This window comes from Macaca mulatta, chromosome 3 (genome assembly GCF_049350105.2).
Source record: "Macaca mulatta isolate MMU2019108-1 chromosome 3, T2T-MMU8v2.0, whole genome shotgun sequence".
NCBI classification, from domain to species: Eukaryota; Metazoa; Chordata; class Mammalia; order Primates; family Cercopithecidae; genus Macaca; species Macaca mulatta.
The window spans coordinates 180,346,471-180,363,884 of record NC_133408.1 but is presented as its reverse complement, the minus strand read 5'-3'; the positions used below and the strand labels follow the sequence as shown (position 1 = coordinate 180,363,884).

General features: G+C 50.4%; 1 protein-coding gene across 9 annotated transcripts in view; it reads left to right on the top strand.

Annotated features, from left to right (window-relative positions):
- DENND2A (DENN domain containing 2A) overlaps window positions 1-10,662 on the top strand; it is a 125,781-nt gene extending 115,119 nt beyond the window's left edge. For 8 of the 9 annotated variants that reach the window (XM_077997553.1, XM_077997555.1, XM_015135056.3 and 5 more), the window contains 6 exons: window positions 1,297-1,474; window positions 2,998-3,039; window positions 5,277-5,394; window positions 6,908-7,153; window positions 9,361-9,447; window positions 10,343-10,662. In XM_077997553.1, coding sequence (XP_077853679.1) covers window positions 1,297-1,474; window positions 2,998-3,039; window positions 5,277-5,394; window positions 6,908-7,153; window positions 9,361-9,447; window positions 10,343-10,374 — 703 coding nt within the window. In that variant the 3' untranslated portion in view covers window positions 10,375-10,662. The remainder of the gene's footprint in view (window positions 1-1,296; window positions 1,475-2,997; window positions 3,040-5,276; window positions 5,395-6,907; window positions 7,154-9,360; window positions 9,448-10,342) is intronic. The other variant, XR_013415646.1, reaches the window with a different exon arrangement.
- Window positions 10,663-17,414: the final 6,752 nt, after the last annotated feature.

Here is a 17,414-nt window from a genome sequence, read left to right as displayed (position 1 = left end):
TAGCCCTCAGTCATCTCTTTTTTTTGTTTGTTTGTTTGTTTTTGTTTTGAGATGGAGTTTTGCTCTTGTTGCCCAGACTGGAGTGCAATGGCGCAATCTCGCCTCCTGGGTTCAAGCGATTCTTCTGCCTCAGCCTCCTGAGTAGCTAGGGTACACCACACCTGGCTAATTTTTTGTATTTTTAGTGGAGACAGAATTTCACCATGTTAGCCAGACTGGTCTCGAACTCCTGACCTCAGGTGATCCACCCACCTTGGCCTCCCAAAGTACTGGGATTACAGGCGTGAGCCACCGTGCCCGGCAGCCCTCAGTCATCTCTAGCATATCATCCTTGACCAGAATTCTGGGTGAGGCTCAACTGTATATGAGTTTCACCTTTACATGAACCCATTTGGAGCTGACCGCTGGCATGTGAGTACGAAAGGAGTTTTCTGTCCTTCTTTTTCCGGATTGCACCTAGGTGTTCATGCTCAGCTGAGAGAAGGCTGGGAACAGAACACAGCCAAAGCTACAGTGTTTCGATAGAAAGCATTTTCAGATCTTCAGTAAGAGAATGAGCATTCTTGAGAAAATAGGCTTTCACTGTTTTTGTGTTTTTGTTTTGTTTGGGGAGTGGGCAGGGAGTAGGGGTGGAAAGGAATGTAAATTAAAACCTTACAAGAGTGCAGGCACGGTGGCTCACACCTGTAATCCCAGCACTTCGAGAGGCTGAGGTGGGCAGATCACTTGAAGTCAGGAGTTCAAGTCCAGTCTGACCAACATGGTGAAACCCTATCACTACTAAAAATACAAAAATTAGCCGGGTGTAGTGGCAAGTGCCTGTAGTCCCAGCTACTCGGGAGCCTGAGGTGGGAGAATTGCTTGAACCTGGGAGGCGGAGGTTGCAGTGAGCCCAGATCGCACCACTGCACTCCAGCCTGTGCAACAGAGTGAGACTCCGTCTCAAAAAATAATTAAAAATAAAAATAAATAAATAAAAACCTTACAAGAGTATAGCTCACACAAAAAAGCTGAGGGCGGGAGGGTGCAGGGCGTGTAGCTCACATGTGAAAACACACTTGTAAAAATTATCCAGGACATTAAACTCGTCCCTGCAGCTGTGCCTCCAAGCCTCTCGCACAGGCTGTAAGTGCCTGGTGTGGCCTGTGCTGAGACTGTCCCGTGCTATGCGTGCTATGCCCCATCCACGTGTGTCCTTTCCTAATCATCCTGCCTCTGGGAGGAGCCTTCTCCCCTGGAGGCTTCCCTGGGCCCTCGCTGAGCCGGCCTCTCTCCCTGTTCTCTCCCTGGCTGCAGCACCCTGTCCAAGTGCTGCCACGCAATGGTGGCGCTGATCTACCCCTTCACCTGGCAGCACACCTACATCCCGGTGCTGCCACCCGCCATGGTCGACATCGTGTGCTCGCCAACGCCCTTCCTCATCGGGCTGCTCTCCAGCTCTCTGCCCCTGCTCAGGGAGCTGCCGCTGGAAGAGGTGAGCTCCCACTCGGCCCTGTCCCCCTCCCTGCAGGGTGCGGAGAACAGAGCAGGGTGCTGGCCCTGCAGGCATCATGGAGCAGTTCTCAGAGCCAGCAGTGTTGGGGAGCAGGGCGCAGGGGCCACCAGGGCTTTCTCTGGCATGTGTCCTGCCCAGAGGCTGACTCAGTCAGACCCTCAGTGACTGCAAACACTGTTTTCCCTTCCAAATGAAATGCCTGGTATGAGCACCCCTTGAGAAGGTCAGCAACGAACAATTTAGCCAGATGTCGAAACTCTTAAGTCATGAATAGCCCTCTGCTCTCCCCTGCCCTCCCGCCCACTCCCCCACATTGAGGAGCTAGCAAGATCCGGTCCTTTGTCATATCCGTTAAAAATGTTTTTGATCCCCAAGTTCTGGGTGTCCAGTTTAGCATCGAAGCGGGGAAAGTCCTCCTTGGCACTTGTGGAGTTACTTAGCCCCAGCCCCTTCTTCTAAATGGTGTCGACCCTGAGGACTGGGGACTTCCAGCAGTCAGAGAGGGAAGCTTAAATAATGTTGCTCAGCCCTGAAGCACCAGGAGGAACGCCTGTCCCTGTGTCCTGCAGTTCTGTCTGGGTGCCTAGAAGCGGCTCCTCGAATTGCCCAGATAGTCCTAATGCCCCATTAAACATCACCCACCGGCCTTAGGGCTTCCAGTGCAGGCTTGAGGGCCGCCAGGAGTTCGTCTGGCGCCCTGTGCTCCTGCAGGTGGCTCAGTTCATCCCCGGAGGGTGTGAGTGGGAAGGAAGGAGAGGTGGCCCTCCGCTCCTGGGCAGGCCTCTGGGATATGGGAGAACTCCTGTGTTTCCAGCTGTTGTTATGGTGACCATCCAGGCCCCTGGCTCCTCCTCCATCATGGCCAGTGGCCTTGGCTGGGGTCTGAGTGAGGGTCGTGCTCTCAGGAGTAGCAGCCCTTGTGTGGCCTTTGCGCCCCAGGCACCTCACTTGCCCCACCCTGGTCCTGGCCCAAGTCTCATTCTCACTCTGAGGAGTGAGGGAGGAAGTGCTTTATCCTGAAAGGCTTCAGCAGTGAAAGCCCAAAGCCTAACCGAGTCTCAGGTGGGTTTCTCTCCTCCTCTCCGCTGGAGAGAAATGACACGGTTAAGTGGGCAGCTGGGGGAAGGACAAGGCAGCGGCCCCAGGGTGGGAACCAGGGAGGCCTGTAGTGTCTTTGGCCCACCTCAGTAGCCCACACCCTAGAAGGCAGCATGAGAAGCTCTGCCTCAGCCAATGTGAGCCAGGCGCAGAGTCCAGCCACAGCACACACGTGTCCCAGCCTGCGGTGTCAGTGTTGAAAGCAGGCAGTTCAGGAAGGACCCTCCCCAGCCCTGCTCTTCATTATCTGTGGCTACTGTGGCAATATCAGGAAACCACACATGGCTCACCCCCAGTCCCGCCCCAGCTGCCTCTCTGCATGCCAAGAAGGAAGAAGGCTACGAGTCCATCCCTATCCCAGAAGCCCTGGTGACAGTGACAGTCCCTCTCCTCTCATCTCATAGGTCCTTGTGGTTGACCTCGTCAACAGCCGGTTCCTCAGACAGGTGAGTGAGGCCAGCGACGGCCTCCTGCTCCCTTTGTCTTCACCTATTTGTTGTTTGGGGCTCAGCTCTCCAGCCTTGGAAAGGCTCCGTGGAATTGCAGAGCAGGGTGGCAGAGCTGTGTGACCCAAGGACGGGGCTGGGCTGAGGACAAGCCAGAAGGCAAGGGGCAAAAAGGAAGAGTTTGGACAAAGGATTGCTTTCCATGTGTTCTGACACAAAATGGTTTTCTAACAATTAGAAAAAAAATATTTGTAATCTTGTAACTATAGGTACCCAGATATTTCATTTTTAAAAATAGCTAGGCGCAGTGGCTCAAGCCTGTAATCCCAGCACTTTGGGAGGCTGAGACAGGTGGATCACCTGAGGTCAGGAGTTTGAGACCAGCCTGACTAATATGGTGAAACCCCATCTCTATTAAAAATACAAAAATTAGCCAGGCGTAGTGGCGAGCACCTGTAGTCCCAGCTACTTTGGAGGCTTAGACAAGAGAATTGTTTGAACCCGGGAGGTGGAGGTTGCAGTGAGCCAAGATTGCACCACTGCACTCCAGCCTGGGCGACAGAGTGAGAACCCATCTCCAAAAAAAAAAAAAAAAAAAAAGATAGGGTCTCACTATGTTGCCCAGGCTGGTCTCAAACTCCTGGCCTCAAGTGATCTTCCCACCTCAGTCTCTTCAGTAGCTGGAGGCGTGCACCACCATGCCCAGCTTCAATATGCATTTAAAGAATATTTGCCCCAGCCTGGTGTCTCACGCCTATAATCCCAGCACCTCCAGAGGCTGAGGCAGGAGGATCACTTGAGCCCAGGAGTTAAAGACCAGCCTGGGACAACATGGTAAGACCCTTGTGTCTACAAAAAAATTTAAAAATTACCCAGGCCTGCTGGTGTGCACCTGTAGTCCTAGCAGCTACTCAAGAGGCTGAGGCAGGAGGATCATTTAAGCCTAGGAGTTCAAGGCTGCAGTGAGCTGAGATTGTGCCACTGTACTCCAGCCTGAGAGACAGAGTGAAACCCTTTCCTGAAGAAAAAAAAAGGAGAGAAAAGGAGACAGGAAAAAAAAATGTATTTGTGTGTGTGTGTGTGTGTGTGCGTGCACACGTGCGCCTTAAAAGGACTGAAAGGAAAACCCAATAAAACATTAATGTGTGTTGTCTTGGGGAGGGAAACTGAAAGGAGACAGATGATGAGTGATTTTTAAATTGTTTTAGTACATTCATATATTTTTATAATGACCATCAGTTACTTTCACTAGCAGAGAAGATAACACACACGTTTTTTTTTTTTTTAATCATTTGCCAGAGAGGCCTAACTTCTGTCAGATATAGGAAGAAGTAATTATAGTAATTACAGAAATTTTCTGTGGGCATTCTGATGGATTACTTCCAAGTGTTGCCACATTGCTGAAAAGTTCAGTAGCATTAGTGCTGTTTTTTTATCATTACTTTCACTTCCTCAAGGCCCACAGGGTAGGCCCTTCCCGAGACCCTCCTGCTCTGAGGTGCAGATCCCAAAGCCAGCCTTGGATCACTCAGGCCGTCTGCCCTGGCCAGAATCCCCTGGTTACCAGAATCCACTGGCTACCCTACAGGATGGGGCAGTGGAAATCATCTATTGAGTATCCTGTCAGTGCCAAGCCCTTTCACAGGGTAATTGTAGTCCATTTTAGCTTCACAACAAGGTACAGATTGATTGGTAGTCCATTTTACAAGTGGGGAAAATGAGGCTCCCGTCGCTTGTAAAAAGTAGGCTCGGCCGGGTGCGGTGGCTCACGCCTGTAATCCCAGCACTTTGGGAGGTCAAGGTGGGCAGATCACCTGAGGTCAGGAGTTTGAGACCAGCCTGGTTAACACGGTGAAACCTCATCTCTACTAAAAATACAAAACATTAGCCAGGCGTGGTGGCACACGCCTGTAGTTTCAGCTACTTGGGAGACTGAGGCAGGAGAATTGTTTGAATCCAGGAGGCAGAGGTTGCAGTGAGCCAAGATCGTGCCACTGCACTCCAGCCTAAGCGACAAGAGTGAAACTCTGTCTCTAAAAAAAAAAAAAAAAAAAAAAAAAAAAAAAAAAAAAAAAAGGTAGGCTCAAGATGGAAAGCTCGGACCTCTGGCTTTCAGTTGTATTCCTTCCATGAAACTGGGGACTGAGCCAGGCCTGCCCTGCAGTGACTCCAGTGTGTCCTGCGGCCAGGACACAGCCACCATGCCCATACGCCCACCTGCTACCTCTGCTTTCCAGATGGATGATGAAGACTCCATTCTGCCCCGAAAGCTTCAGGTGGCCCTGGAACACATTCTGGAACAGAGGAACGAGCTGGCTCGTGAGCAGGACGAAGGGCCCCTAGACAGCAAGCACGGTAAGTGTTCGGCCACCTCCCAGTGGGTCTCTCCCTTCCGCTCTGAGGGTCAGGGAACAAAAGGGCAGTGGCCAAGGGCCAAGTAGGAAAATGGGCAAGGGAGACATAAGGACAGAAACTGGGGCCTCATTCTGTTTATCCGGATTTCACTCCCATGATGAATTGTGGGAAAGGTTTTCCCACCTCCCCCATTTTGGCCCTAAAGTACCTGTTTAAAAGGGGGATGTGGAAATTATCTGGGCATGGTGGCACATGCCTGTGGTTGCAGCTACTCGGGAGGCTGAGGCAGGAGGATCCCTTGAGCCCAGGAGGTTGAGGCTGCAGTGAGCCATACCACTGCACTCCAGCCTGGGCCACAGAGTGAGACCCCATCTCAAAAAATCAAAAATTAAAAACTGTGGCCAGGCGCGGTGGCTCACACCTGTAATCCCAGCACTTTGGGAGGCCGAGGAAGGTGGATCACCTGAAGTCAAGAGTTCGAGACCAGCCTGGCCGACATGGTGAAACCACATCTCTACTGAAAATACAAAAATTAGCTGGCCATAGTGGCAAGCGCCTGTAATCCCAGCTACCCGGGAGTCCGAGGCAGGGGAATCACTTGATCTAGGAGGCAGAGGTTGCAGTGGACCGAGATCACACCACTGCACTCCAGCCTGGGAGATAGAGCAAGACTCCATCTCAAAAAACATAAAAGGCTGGGGCCGGGCACAGTGGCTCACGCCTGTAATCCCAGCACTTTGGGAGGCCGAGGCGGGCAGATCACAAGGTCAGTAGATCGAGACCATCCTGGCTAACATGGTGAAACCCCATCTCTACTAAAAATACAAAAAAATTAGCCGGGCGTGGTGGCACACGCTTGTAGTCCCAGCTACTTGGGAGGCTGAGGCAGGAGAATGGCATGAACCCAGGAGGCAGAGCTTGCAGTGAGCCGAGATCGTGCCACTGCACTCTAGCCTGGGCGACAGAGCAAGACTCCGTCTCAAAACAAAACAAAAACATAAAAGGCTGGGTGCAGTGGCTCATCCTGTAATTCCAGCACTTTGGGAGGCCGAGGTGGGCAGATCACTTGAGGTCGGGAGTTCGAGACCAGCTTGTCCAACATGGTGAAACCCCATCTCTACTAAAAATACAAAATTTAACTGGGTATGGTGGTGCGCACCCATAATCCCAGCTACTCGGGAGGCTGAGGCAGAGGAATTACTTGAACCCAGGAGGCAGAGGTTGCAGTGAGTCAGGATTACGCCACTGCACTCCAGCCTGGGCGACAGAGTGAGACTCCATCTCAAAAAATAAAAATAAAAATAAAAACTTGTTTTTAACAATTTAAAATTTAAAAAATTAATCAGGGAAAGAAATGTCTTAATAACCTAGGGTAACCCTCCTCCTGGATAATCACAGTTTCCATCAAGGGAACTAGCAGTTACTGTACTTTGATTACTAATTGGCTTGTCTCAAGGGCTCTGGCCCAGCCTGTCTGCCCTCACCGTTCCTGGCCTTTCCTCCCCTTACTCAGGCTCAGGGTCCAGCCCCTTGAATGAGGTGGTGTCTGAAGCCTTTGTCCGCTTCTTCGTGGAGATTGTGGGACACTACTCTTTGTTCCTGACGTCCGGTGAGCGCGAGGAGAGAACCCTGCAGCGGGAGGCCTTCCGCAAAGCTGTCTCCTCCAAGAGTCTCCGCCACTTCCTGGAGGTCTTCATGGAGACTCAGATGTTTCGGGGCTTCATCCAGGAGCGGGAGCTGCGCCGGCAGGACGCCAAAGGTTAGGGGCATCTTCTCTGTTGGGGCCAAGTCAGCTAGAGCTCCCCCTATTCCAGGCGGCTGATGAGCAGGGAGAAAGATCACAGGGCAGGGGCACAGATAGGGCTGTGCCCACCTCCCCCAGAGAGCTTGCAGTTATGCCCTGATTGAGCTGGTGGGAAGGCCCCCTCTCCTGGCTTCTCTGTTCCCTCTGCCAGCCTCTCCCAGAACCACATTCTAGCATCTGTGGCAAGGTCTCCTTCTATCCCATTCTTTCCAAATTGATGAAATTCTCAGGCTGGGCACAGTGGGTGACTCATGCCTATAATCCCAGCACTTTGGGAGGCCGAGGCGTGCAGATCACTTGAGGTCAGGAGTTCGAGACCAGCCTGGACAACATGGTGCAACTCCTTTTCTACAAAAATATTTTTAAAAATTAGATTGGTGTGGTGGTATGTGCCTGTAGTCCCAGCTACTCAGGAGGCTGAGGTGGGAGGATCACTTGAGCTTGGGAGTGGAGGTTGCAATAAGTCAGATCATGTCACTGCATTCCAGCCTGGTTGAAAAAGCAAGACTCCATCTCAGAAAAAAAGAAAAGAAAAGAAAACTGATTGGAGAGTATGACTTACAGGAGGCACCTGCCGAAGGAGTTTTAAAAATATTAATAGATCTACCAGATCCATTTAAATATCTCTTTACAGATCATTTGGTAAGAGAGGTGAGAGACACACAAGCTTAAAAACTACCTGGAAGCTGGGCGTGGTGGCTCACACCTGTAATCCCAGCACTTTGGGAGGCCAAGGCAGGTAGATCACCTGAGGTCAGAAGTTCAAAATCAGCTTGGCCAACATGGTGAAACCCCGTCTCTACTAAAAATAAAGAAAATTAGCTGGGCGTGGTGATGTGTGCCTGTAATCCCAGCTACTCGGGAGACTGAAGCAGGAGAATTGCGTGAACCCAAGAGGCGGAGGTTGCAGTGAGCCAAGATCGCACCATTGCACTCCAGCCTGAGCAACAAGAGTGAAACTCCATCTCAGAAAAAAAAAAGAAAAAGAAAAGGAAAAAAAAAATTACCTGGAAAAAGCCGGGCGCTGTGGCACACTCCTGTAATCCCAGCAGTTTGGGAGGCCGAGGTGGGCAGATCACCTGAGGTCAGGAGCTCGAGACCAACCTGGACAACTTGGTGAAACCCTGTCTCTACTAAAAATACAAAAATTAGCTGGGCGTGGTGGCAGGCACTTGTAATCCCAGCCACTCAGGACGCTGAGGCAGGAGAATCGCTTGAACCCAGGAGGCGGAGTTTGCAGTGAGCCACAATGGCGCCATCACACTCCAGCCTGGGTGATACAGCAAAACTCTGTCTCAAAAAAAAAAAAAAAAAAAAAAAATATCCAGAACCCTCTGTCCATGAAAAATCAGTCAGCAATAAGACAGAGTGCCTGAAGCTCAGACCCCAGGGGTCTGAGAAGCTGCCTAGGAGATGGCCTATCCAGCCATCCTCCCTCCACAGAGGGACTCCTGGAAAACTAAGCCGCTTGGCTAGGGCCCTCTTACAGGAGAATACAGGGAAATGGGAGTGCACAGGCACCCCTTCCGAGCCAGGACAGTCTGGTTCGACTTTTCTTTTTTTTTTTTTTTTTTTTTGAGATGGAGTTTCATTCTTGTTGTCCAAGCTGGAGTGCAAAAGCACAACCTTGGCTCACCGCAACCTCCGTCTCCCGGGTTCAAGCGATTCTCCTGCCTCAGCCTCCCGAGTAGCTGGGATTACCGGTGTGCACCACCATGCCTGGCTAATTTTTTGTATTTTTCAGTAGAAACGGGGTTTCACCATGTTAGCCAGGCTGGCCTCGAACTCCTGATCTCAAGTGATCTGCCCACCTCGGCCTCCCAAAGTGCTGGGATTACAGGCGTGAGCCACCATGCCTGGCCACTCCGGTTCAGATTTAAAACCGCCCACCTGGCACAGTGTAGACGCTTGGAAGGCGTTTGTTGAATAAAAATAGGATTTCATCTACAAGGTGGCTTTATAGCCTTCCAAAGACAGTTATTGCACAGGTGGGGCAACTATAAGAGCAATAAAACCCTTATAAAACCTGATTCAGAGCATGTTTATAGGAGCAGCTTAGTCTCAGAAACAAGGTTTCTCTTTTTTCTGGTAGGGAGGAAATGGGCACGTTTAGAAGCACAAAGACCAATAACTCAAATGACTGGGATTTCTCTTGTTAACAGGACTGTTTGAGGTCCGAGCCCAAGAGTATCTGGAAACACTCCCCAGTGGAGAGCACAGCGGTGTCAATAAGTTCCTGAAGGGACTAGGTAAGGACCCGGGCTCTGGGTGCCCAGCCTATGTGCCTCTGAGTTGTCTGTCTCCGAGTCCCAACCAGTTCCCTCCACAGGAGCCAGCGCCCTGAATAATGCAGAGCTCTACGGCCTGCGCTGGGCAGATGCTACTGGCATTTTAACCTCCTGTTCTAATCTGTCCCCAAAGAGAAAACAAAGGAAACGCTGCCCCCAGCACCTCCTTTTCTGGGTCCCCGGGCTTTCTCGCTATCTTCTTTCTCTATGATCTCCTACACTTTTAAATCTCAGTGGAACTGAGCCGAGGGAGCATGGCGGGAACCAGACAAGTATATCTGACAAGGAAGACTCGCACTGGTGTCCAAATTCCCCTGGAAAGTAGAAACGTCACACTTACAAGGACTGCAGTTTAATCAGTGAAAAGGCCTTACAGGGAAAGGGAGGATGAAGAACACAGCAGAAAAAAGAGGACGGATGCCCCAGTAGGGAGGTGTCTGCAGCAGTGAGGCTCTCCCAGAGGGCCTGCCAGGGGTGCCATGTCTGTGCCTCCTGCAGGATGGAGGGCTACCTGGAAGCGGAGTGTTTTAAATAACACAGCATTGCTGGGCACTTTCTCTTCCCTTGGCTCCTGAGGGATGTGTTAATTCAGTGCTTCCTTTATTACCACAGCAGAAGCCAGCCCTCCTAGACAGCTCTGATGGTCTTCCTTTCAAACCCCTCAAAGTCTAAGGAAGACCCTAGGGGGATCTCTGGAAAGAACAAAGCCCCTTTGGTTTATCCAGAGCAAGGGATGAGGCTCCCTGGGGTGGCGTGGGGGCCCCGTTACCCACACCACTTCTGGGTGGAAAGGGCAAGATTTATCTCACCCTCCTTTGTCTACCTTGTGAAATGTTCTCATTTTCCTTTTTTTTAGGCAATAAAATGAAATTTCTCCACAAGAAATAACTCTCAGCTCAGCCTCAAGGGAAAACTTCCTCCTAGTGCAGCTCCATGCTTTAAAAACAGTTCCTGGGGGCCTTTCTGAAAGGCTGGCTCCCAGGTTGTCCTGGTGCGGAACTGGAGGCCACGGTGGCTTCTGACTGAGGCTGGGCTTTCCCCTGGATGGGGGCCTGGAAGCCACCCGGGAGGACAGCCCCGGAAAGGGAGCCCGAGACCAGGCGTGTCGTGGACATGCAAATGGGTTGTTTCGGCGGTTGGGGTTTTTTTTATCTTAGATATTAAAAGTAAGAAAAATGTGTGGGTTTTCTGTTTATTATGCCAAGGCCAAGAGGAGCCTGTCCTGCCCTACATGTTCCCCTTGTTCGTCCCATCCAACCACTCAGCAATGGAGCTAAGAGGTGCGGTGATGGGCAACAGAAATGAGGTGCTCCTCTGGGCGGGGCTGAGGACACACGAGGACTGTGAGGGGAGGAGGCAGAGCCGGTGCCTCGGGTTCAGGGCGCGAGGCCTCCTGGTGAAAGGCTGAGCCCTTGCCCTAGAGTGGAGGCCGGGGAGGGACGGGACCTGTAGACGGATGTGGCTTCCCAGACACGCTGCACTTCCAGAAGGGTCAGTGATGCCACCTGGTGGCCGAGGCCATGGACGTCTCTCTTCCCAAATGGACCTGACTCTTCTTGACTGCCTGTTCTCTTAGAAGCAGCCATGAACTGTCCACTGCCTGAGTAGTCCCTGGCTTTTACAGGCACACACGAAAAGAGGAAGTCTGTTAGTAAACTGTTCTGGGGGTCCTCAAGTTTATGACACTGCCTACGGCCCACCTTCCAACACATAGCCACAACTTTGACCCCATTCCCATCTCATTCCAGGGGCCCAGAGCAGCAGCATTAATGCAGTAGTGGATGTGCACTGCGTGTACACGGTGGGGGGCGGGGGGACCTTTTGTGACAGACGGTAACAAGATGGAGGGTGAGAACGCTGGGGCGGCGGCATTAGCCTTGTGCAGCCACACAGGCAGCTTGCGTTTTCTGGACCAGAAGCAGGGAGAGTGTGGAGAAGGCCGAAACCTCAGGGCGACCTAAGAGCTGTCCTGCAGCGGGGACAGTGGGGACAGCAGGGACAGCGGGGAGGCAAGAAGAGCCCAGAATGCAGCTCAGGCAGGTTCCCAGAGCAGGCCTCGGGGCCACTACCGAGCGGACCGCTGCCCGCAGCCCTCACCAGCGACCCTCACAGAAACACAAAAGGGAGGGGCCCCGACCTCAACAGTGGCCCAGGGGGTCTGTGCTACCTGGCAGGGGTTCTCAACCTTTAGGGAGGGGGAGCAAGGGACCTCCTGAGGATACATAGAAACAAGAGGAAAATGAGGAACGGTGACCTCTCCTCCTTCCTCTCAGCTGGAATGATGGACCACCTCTCCCCTCCAAGTTCTACCCAGGCTTTGGTGTGTCCATTACTTTTTCAGAGGTGAGGATCCACAGTTCACATCAAATTCTCAAAGATGCCCCCAGAATGGTAGAAATCAGGCTGTGCATAAAAATTAATCTGCCTTGCCAGACGCAATGGCTCACACCTATAATCCTAGCACTTTGAGAGGCCAAGGCAGGTGGATCACCTGAGGTCAGGAGTTCAAGAGCAGCCTGGCCAACATGGCAAAACCCCATCTCTACTAAAAATACAAAAAAAAAAAAAAAAAATCAGCAGGGCATGGTGGTGAGCACCTGTAATCCCAACTCCCTGGAAGGCTGAGGCAGAAGAATCACTTGAACTTGGGAGGCGAAGGTTGCAGTGAGCTGAGATCATGCCACTGTACTCCAGCCTGGACAACAGAGCAAGACTCCTTCTCAAAAAAAACTCTGGTTGGGTGTGTGTGGGTGGGGACTGGGGGGATGCCTGAATGAGAATCCCTGAATCCTTGAGTGTGGGGGCTCAGGAATTTATCTAACAAGCTCCTTGGATTAGTCAAGTTTGTGTGGGGGCTCAGGAATATATGTATCTAACAAGCTCCTCAGACTAGTCAACTTTATTAATAGTCTGCATATTTGTATATTGACCAGAAAGGGTCACTTTTTGGAATATACTTTCTTTTTTTAACTTATTTCACATTATATTGTTTACTTAATAACTCCAAGCGAATAAATGTACATCTTTATCAACATTCCTAATGACTGCATAATATTCCATTTTGTGGGGATACTAAAAGCTATGAGTTCATCAGCCTTTGGCTCTTTATGCATGCAGGACATTTCCAATTTTTAACATTATAACATCAAAAAAAGCATCTTTGTACAAGTATCTTAGCACACTTGCCCCATCTTAATTTTCATTTTTTGCTTAAAGTAAAATATACATACTTTATTTTTTTATTTATTTACTTTTTTTTTTTTAGATGGAGGCTCGCTCTGTCGCCCAGGCTGGAGTGCACTGGCACGATCTTGGCTCACTGCAACCTCCACCTCCCGAGTTCAAGCAATTCTCCCCCTTCAGCCTCCCGAGTAGCTGGGATTACAGGCGTGTGCCACCATATCCGGCCAATTTTTGTATTTTTAGTAGAGACGGGGTTTCACCATGTTGACCAGGCTGGTCTCAAACTCCTGATCTCAGGTGATCCGCCCACCTTGACCTCCCAAAGTGCTGGGATTATAGGCATGAGCCACCACGCCCTGCCAAAATACACATACAGATATTAGTGTACAGCCTAACAAATGTTCACAAACGACCATGTGAACGTTGCCAGAATCAAAATGGAGCCACACAGACACACAAAATACTTGTGTGAGGATATCTGCCCAGCAACTGCCTGTCCGGCCTCAGACTGGCGCCAGCCTTATTACGGATCCTTGTAGCCAAGCATAATGATCTCAAAACAATGTGGTCCTCCCTACTTTTCCTTTAAAATCCTCGTCTTCCTTTACCTCCTTGAATATGCAGCACATAGTTTACTATGTTCCGTGTATTACCTCTGCAATGGCTATCCTCAAATAAACATGGTTTTCGGGCACAGAGGTCCATGCTTATAATCCTAACACTTTGGGAGGCTGAGGCAGGAGGATCACTTGAGACCAGGAGTTCAAGACCACCCTGGGCAACATAGTGGGTCCACCTGTCTCTACAGAAAATTTTAAAATTAGCCTAGCGTGGTGGCACACTCCTGTAGTCCCAGCTACTCGGGAGGCTGAGGCAAGAGGATCACTTGAAACTACATCACTGCGCTCCAGCCTGGGTGACAGAGTGAGACCCTGTCTCAAAAAAAAAAAATAAGAAGAAGAAACAGATGCAGTTTACCTATGTTACAAATCTACATACATATCCTCTGAATCTAAAATTAAAATAATAGGCTGGATACATTGGCTCACGCCTGTAATCCCAACACTTTGGGAGGCCGAGGCGGGCAGATCACCTGAGGCCGGGAGTTCAAGACCAGCCTGACCAACATGGAGAAACCCCGTCTCTACTAAAAATACAAAGTTAGCTGGGCATGGTGGTGCATGCCTGCTACTCAGGAGGCTGAGGCAGGAGAATTCCTTGAACCCGGGAGGCGGAGGTTGCAGTGATCCAAGATCACGCCTTTGCACTCCAGCCTGGGCAACAAGAGTGAAAGTCCGTCTCAAAAAAAAAAGAAAGAAAAGAAAAAGGCTGGGCACGGTGGCTCACACCTGTAATCCCAGCATTTTGGGAGGCCGAGGCGGGTAAATCACCTGAGGTCAGGAGTGCAAGACCAGCCTTGCCAACATGGTGAAATCCCGTCTCTATTAAAAATACAAAAATTAGCCAGGTGTGGTGGTGCATGCCTGTAATCCCAGCTACTCAGAAGGCCTAGACATGAGAATTGCTTGAACTCAGGAGGCGGAGGTTGCAGTGAGCCGAGATAGAGCCATTGCACTCCAGCCTGGGCGACAGAGTAAGAGACTCGGTCTCAAAAAATAATATTTATTTATTTATTTAGAGACAGAGTTTTACTCTTGTTGCCCAGGCTGGAGTGCAATGGTGCTATCTTGGCTCACTGCAACCTCCGCCTCCCGGGTTCAAGTGATTCTCCTGCCTCAGCCTCCTGAGTAGCTAGGACTACAGGCATGTGCCACCATGCCCAGCTAATTTTGCATTTTTAGTAGAGACGGGGTTTCTCCATGTTAGTCAGGCTGGTCTCGAACTCCCAACCTCAGGTGATCCACCCGCCTCGGCCTCCCAAAGTGCTGGGATTACAGGCGTGAGCCACTGTGCCCAGCCAAAAAATAATAATCATCATAAGCTTGCTTGGTGAGTAGGAAGTCAGACCAAGGGATCCAAGAGCCGGAGGAACATTTTCCCTGGAGGGCTGGGGAGGTCTGGCACTGTGGCCTTGTCTTACAAGAGAGTGTGTCCTCTGCCCACCAGATCTTCCTCTGCTTCCTCTTGGCAGTGCTAGACAACCCTTTGTTCCTCAACCACTTGCGCTCTCCACCCTCCCCATTCTCTTTCTTCCCCCTGTTTCTTTTTCTTCTTTCTTATTTTATTGAGGTGAAATTCACACAACATACAATTAACGTTTTGTTTTATTTTTTGAGACAGGGTCTCACTCTGTCACCCAGACTGGAGTGCAGTGGGGCAATAGTTCCCTCAAATGCCTGCCTTTAAAGGATGCCTTCCTTAGCTCATTTCCTCAGGTGACTGATAGCCTGTCTTATACGCATATTCTCCCTTAAGTTTCACTGACAGAGAGTGATCTTAGGGCTAAGTTTTGGAAACAACTCTTCAGTCCCTCAAGTCCTAAATTCAGCATTACCTAAGAGCTTCTAAAGTGCTTTGAAGAATAAGAACATCACGCCTGTAAGGCCGAGGCAGGCGGATCACCTGAGGTCAGGAGTTCAAGAACAGCCTGCCCAACATGGTGAAACCCCATCTCTACCAAAAATACAAAAATTAGCCAGGTGTGGTGGTGGGCGCCTATAATCCCAGCTACTGGAGAGCCTGAGGCAGGAGAATCGCTTGAACCTGGGAAGCAGAGGTTGCAGTGAACCGAGATTGTACCACTGCACTCCAACCTCAGTGACAGAGCAAGACCCTGACTCAAAACAAAACAAAACAAAACAAAGCAAAACATCACGCCTGTAATCCCAGGACTTTGGGAGGCTGAGGTGGGTGGATCACTTGAGGTCAGGAGCTCAAGACCAGCGTGGCCAACATGGTGAAACCTCGTCTCTACTAAAAATACAAAAGGTAGGCCGGGCGCGGTGGCTCAAGCCTGTAATCCCAGCACTTTGGGAGGCCAAGACGGGCGGATCACAAGGTCAGGAGATCGAGACCATCCTGGCTAACACAGTGAAACCCCGTCTCTACTAAAAATACAAAAACTTAGCCGGGCGAGGTGGCAGGCGCCTGTAGTCCCAGCTACTCGGGAGGCTGAGGCAAGAGAATGGCGTGAACCCGGGAGGCGGAGCTTGCAGTGAGCTGAGATCCGGCCACTGCACTCCAGCCTGGGTGACAGAGCGAGACTCCGTCTCAAAAAAAAAAAAAAAAAAAAAATACAAAAGGTAGCTAGGTGTGGTGGCGGGCGCCTGTAATCTCGGCCACTCGTGGGGCTGACGTGGGAGGATCACCTGAACTCGGGAGGCAGAGGTTGCAGTCAGCTGAGATCACGCCAGTGCACTCCAGCCTGGGGAACAGAGTGAGACTTTGTCTCAAAAAAAAAAAAGAATGAAATGAGTGAAAGCATCCAGGGCCACCGGTGTCACACTCTCAGGCACATTAAAGCTGGTAAATTGAAATTTTTTTTTCTTTCTTTTTTTTTTTTTTTTTTTTTTTTTTTTGTAGAAATAGGGGTCTCACTATGTTGCTCGGGCTGTTCTTTTTTTTTTTTTTTTTTTTTTGAGACAGAGTCTCAGTCTGTCACCCAGGCTAGAGTGCAGTGGTGCTATCTCGGCTCAGTGCAACCTCTGCCTCCTGGATTCAAGCGATTCTCCTGCCTCAGCCTCCCGAGTAGCTGGGATTATAGGTACCCGCCACCATGCCCGGCTAATTTTCTTTATTTCAGTAGAGACGGGGTTTCACCATCTTGGCCAGGCTGGTCTTGAACTCCTGACCTTGTGATTCACCCACCTCGGCCTCCCAAAGTACTGGGATTCCAGGCATGAGCCACTGCACCCGGCCGTCAGGGCTTTCTTGAACTCCTGGTTTCAAAGAATCCTCCTGCCTCAGCCTCCCAAAGTGTTGAGATTACAGGCATGAGCCACCATGCCTGACCTGGTCTTTTTTCTTTTAAGTACCATTGCTCTGGATACCTTGCATAGGCTTGAAAAGCAAACCCAAAGCAGTACACAGCAGGCCCCAAAGACCCTGAGGAGCCAAGCAAGCTGTGGGAGTGGGCTTAGGGGAGGACAAGATGAGTGGAAGCTGGAGGCCTGTGCAAAGGTTAGTAAGAAAAGTTATACATGCGGCCAACAAGCATATGAGAAAAAGTTCAGTATCACTTAACATTACAGAAATGCAAATCAAAACCACTATGAGATACCATCTCACACCTCTCAGAATAGCTATTATTAAAAAGTCGGCCAAACGTGATGGCTCATGCCTGTCATCCCAGAACTTTGGGAGGCCACGGCAGGTGGAATACTTGAGGCCAGGAGTTCAAGACAAGCCTGGGCAGAGGAGTGAGACCTCATCTCAATTTAAAAAAAAAAAAGTCAAAAAATAACAGATGCTGGAGAGGTTGTCTGCGAAAAAGTAACGCTTAAAACAAGCTTGTCAAACTCACAGCCCATGGGCCACATACGACCCAGGACAGCTTTGAATGTGGCCCAATACAAATTCCTTAACTTTCTTCAAACATTTTGAGAGCCGGGTGTGGTGGCTCACACCTGTAATCCCAGCACTTTGGGAGGCCAAGGCAGGTGGATCACTTGAGGTCAGATGTTCGAGACCAGCCTGGCCAACATGGTGAAACCCCATGTCTACTAAAGCTAAAAAAAGAAAACACAAAAATTAGCCAGGCATGGTGGTGCACACCTGCATTCCCAGCTACTCGGGAGGCTGAGACTCAAGAATCGCTTGAACCCAGGAGGCTGATTGTGGTGAGC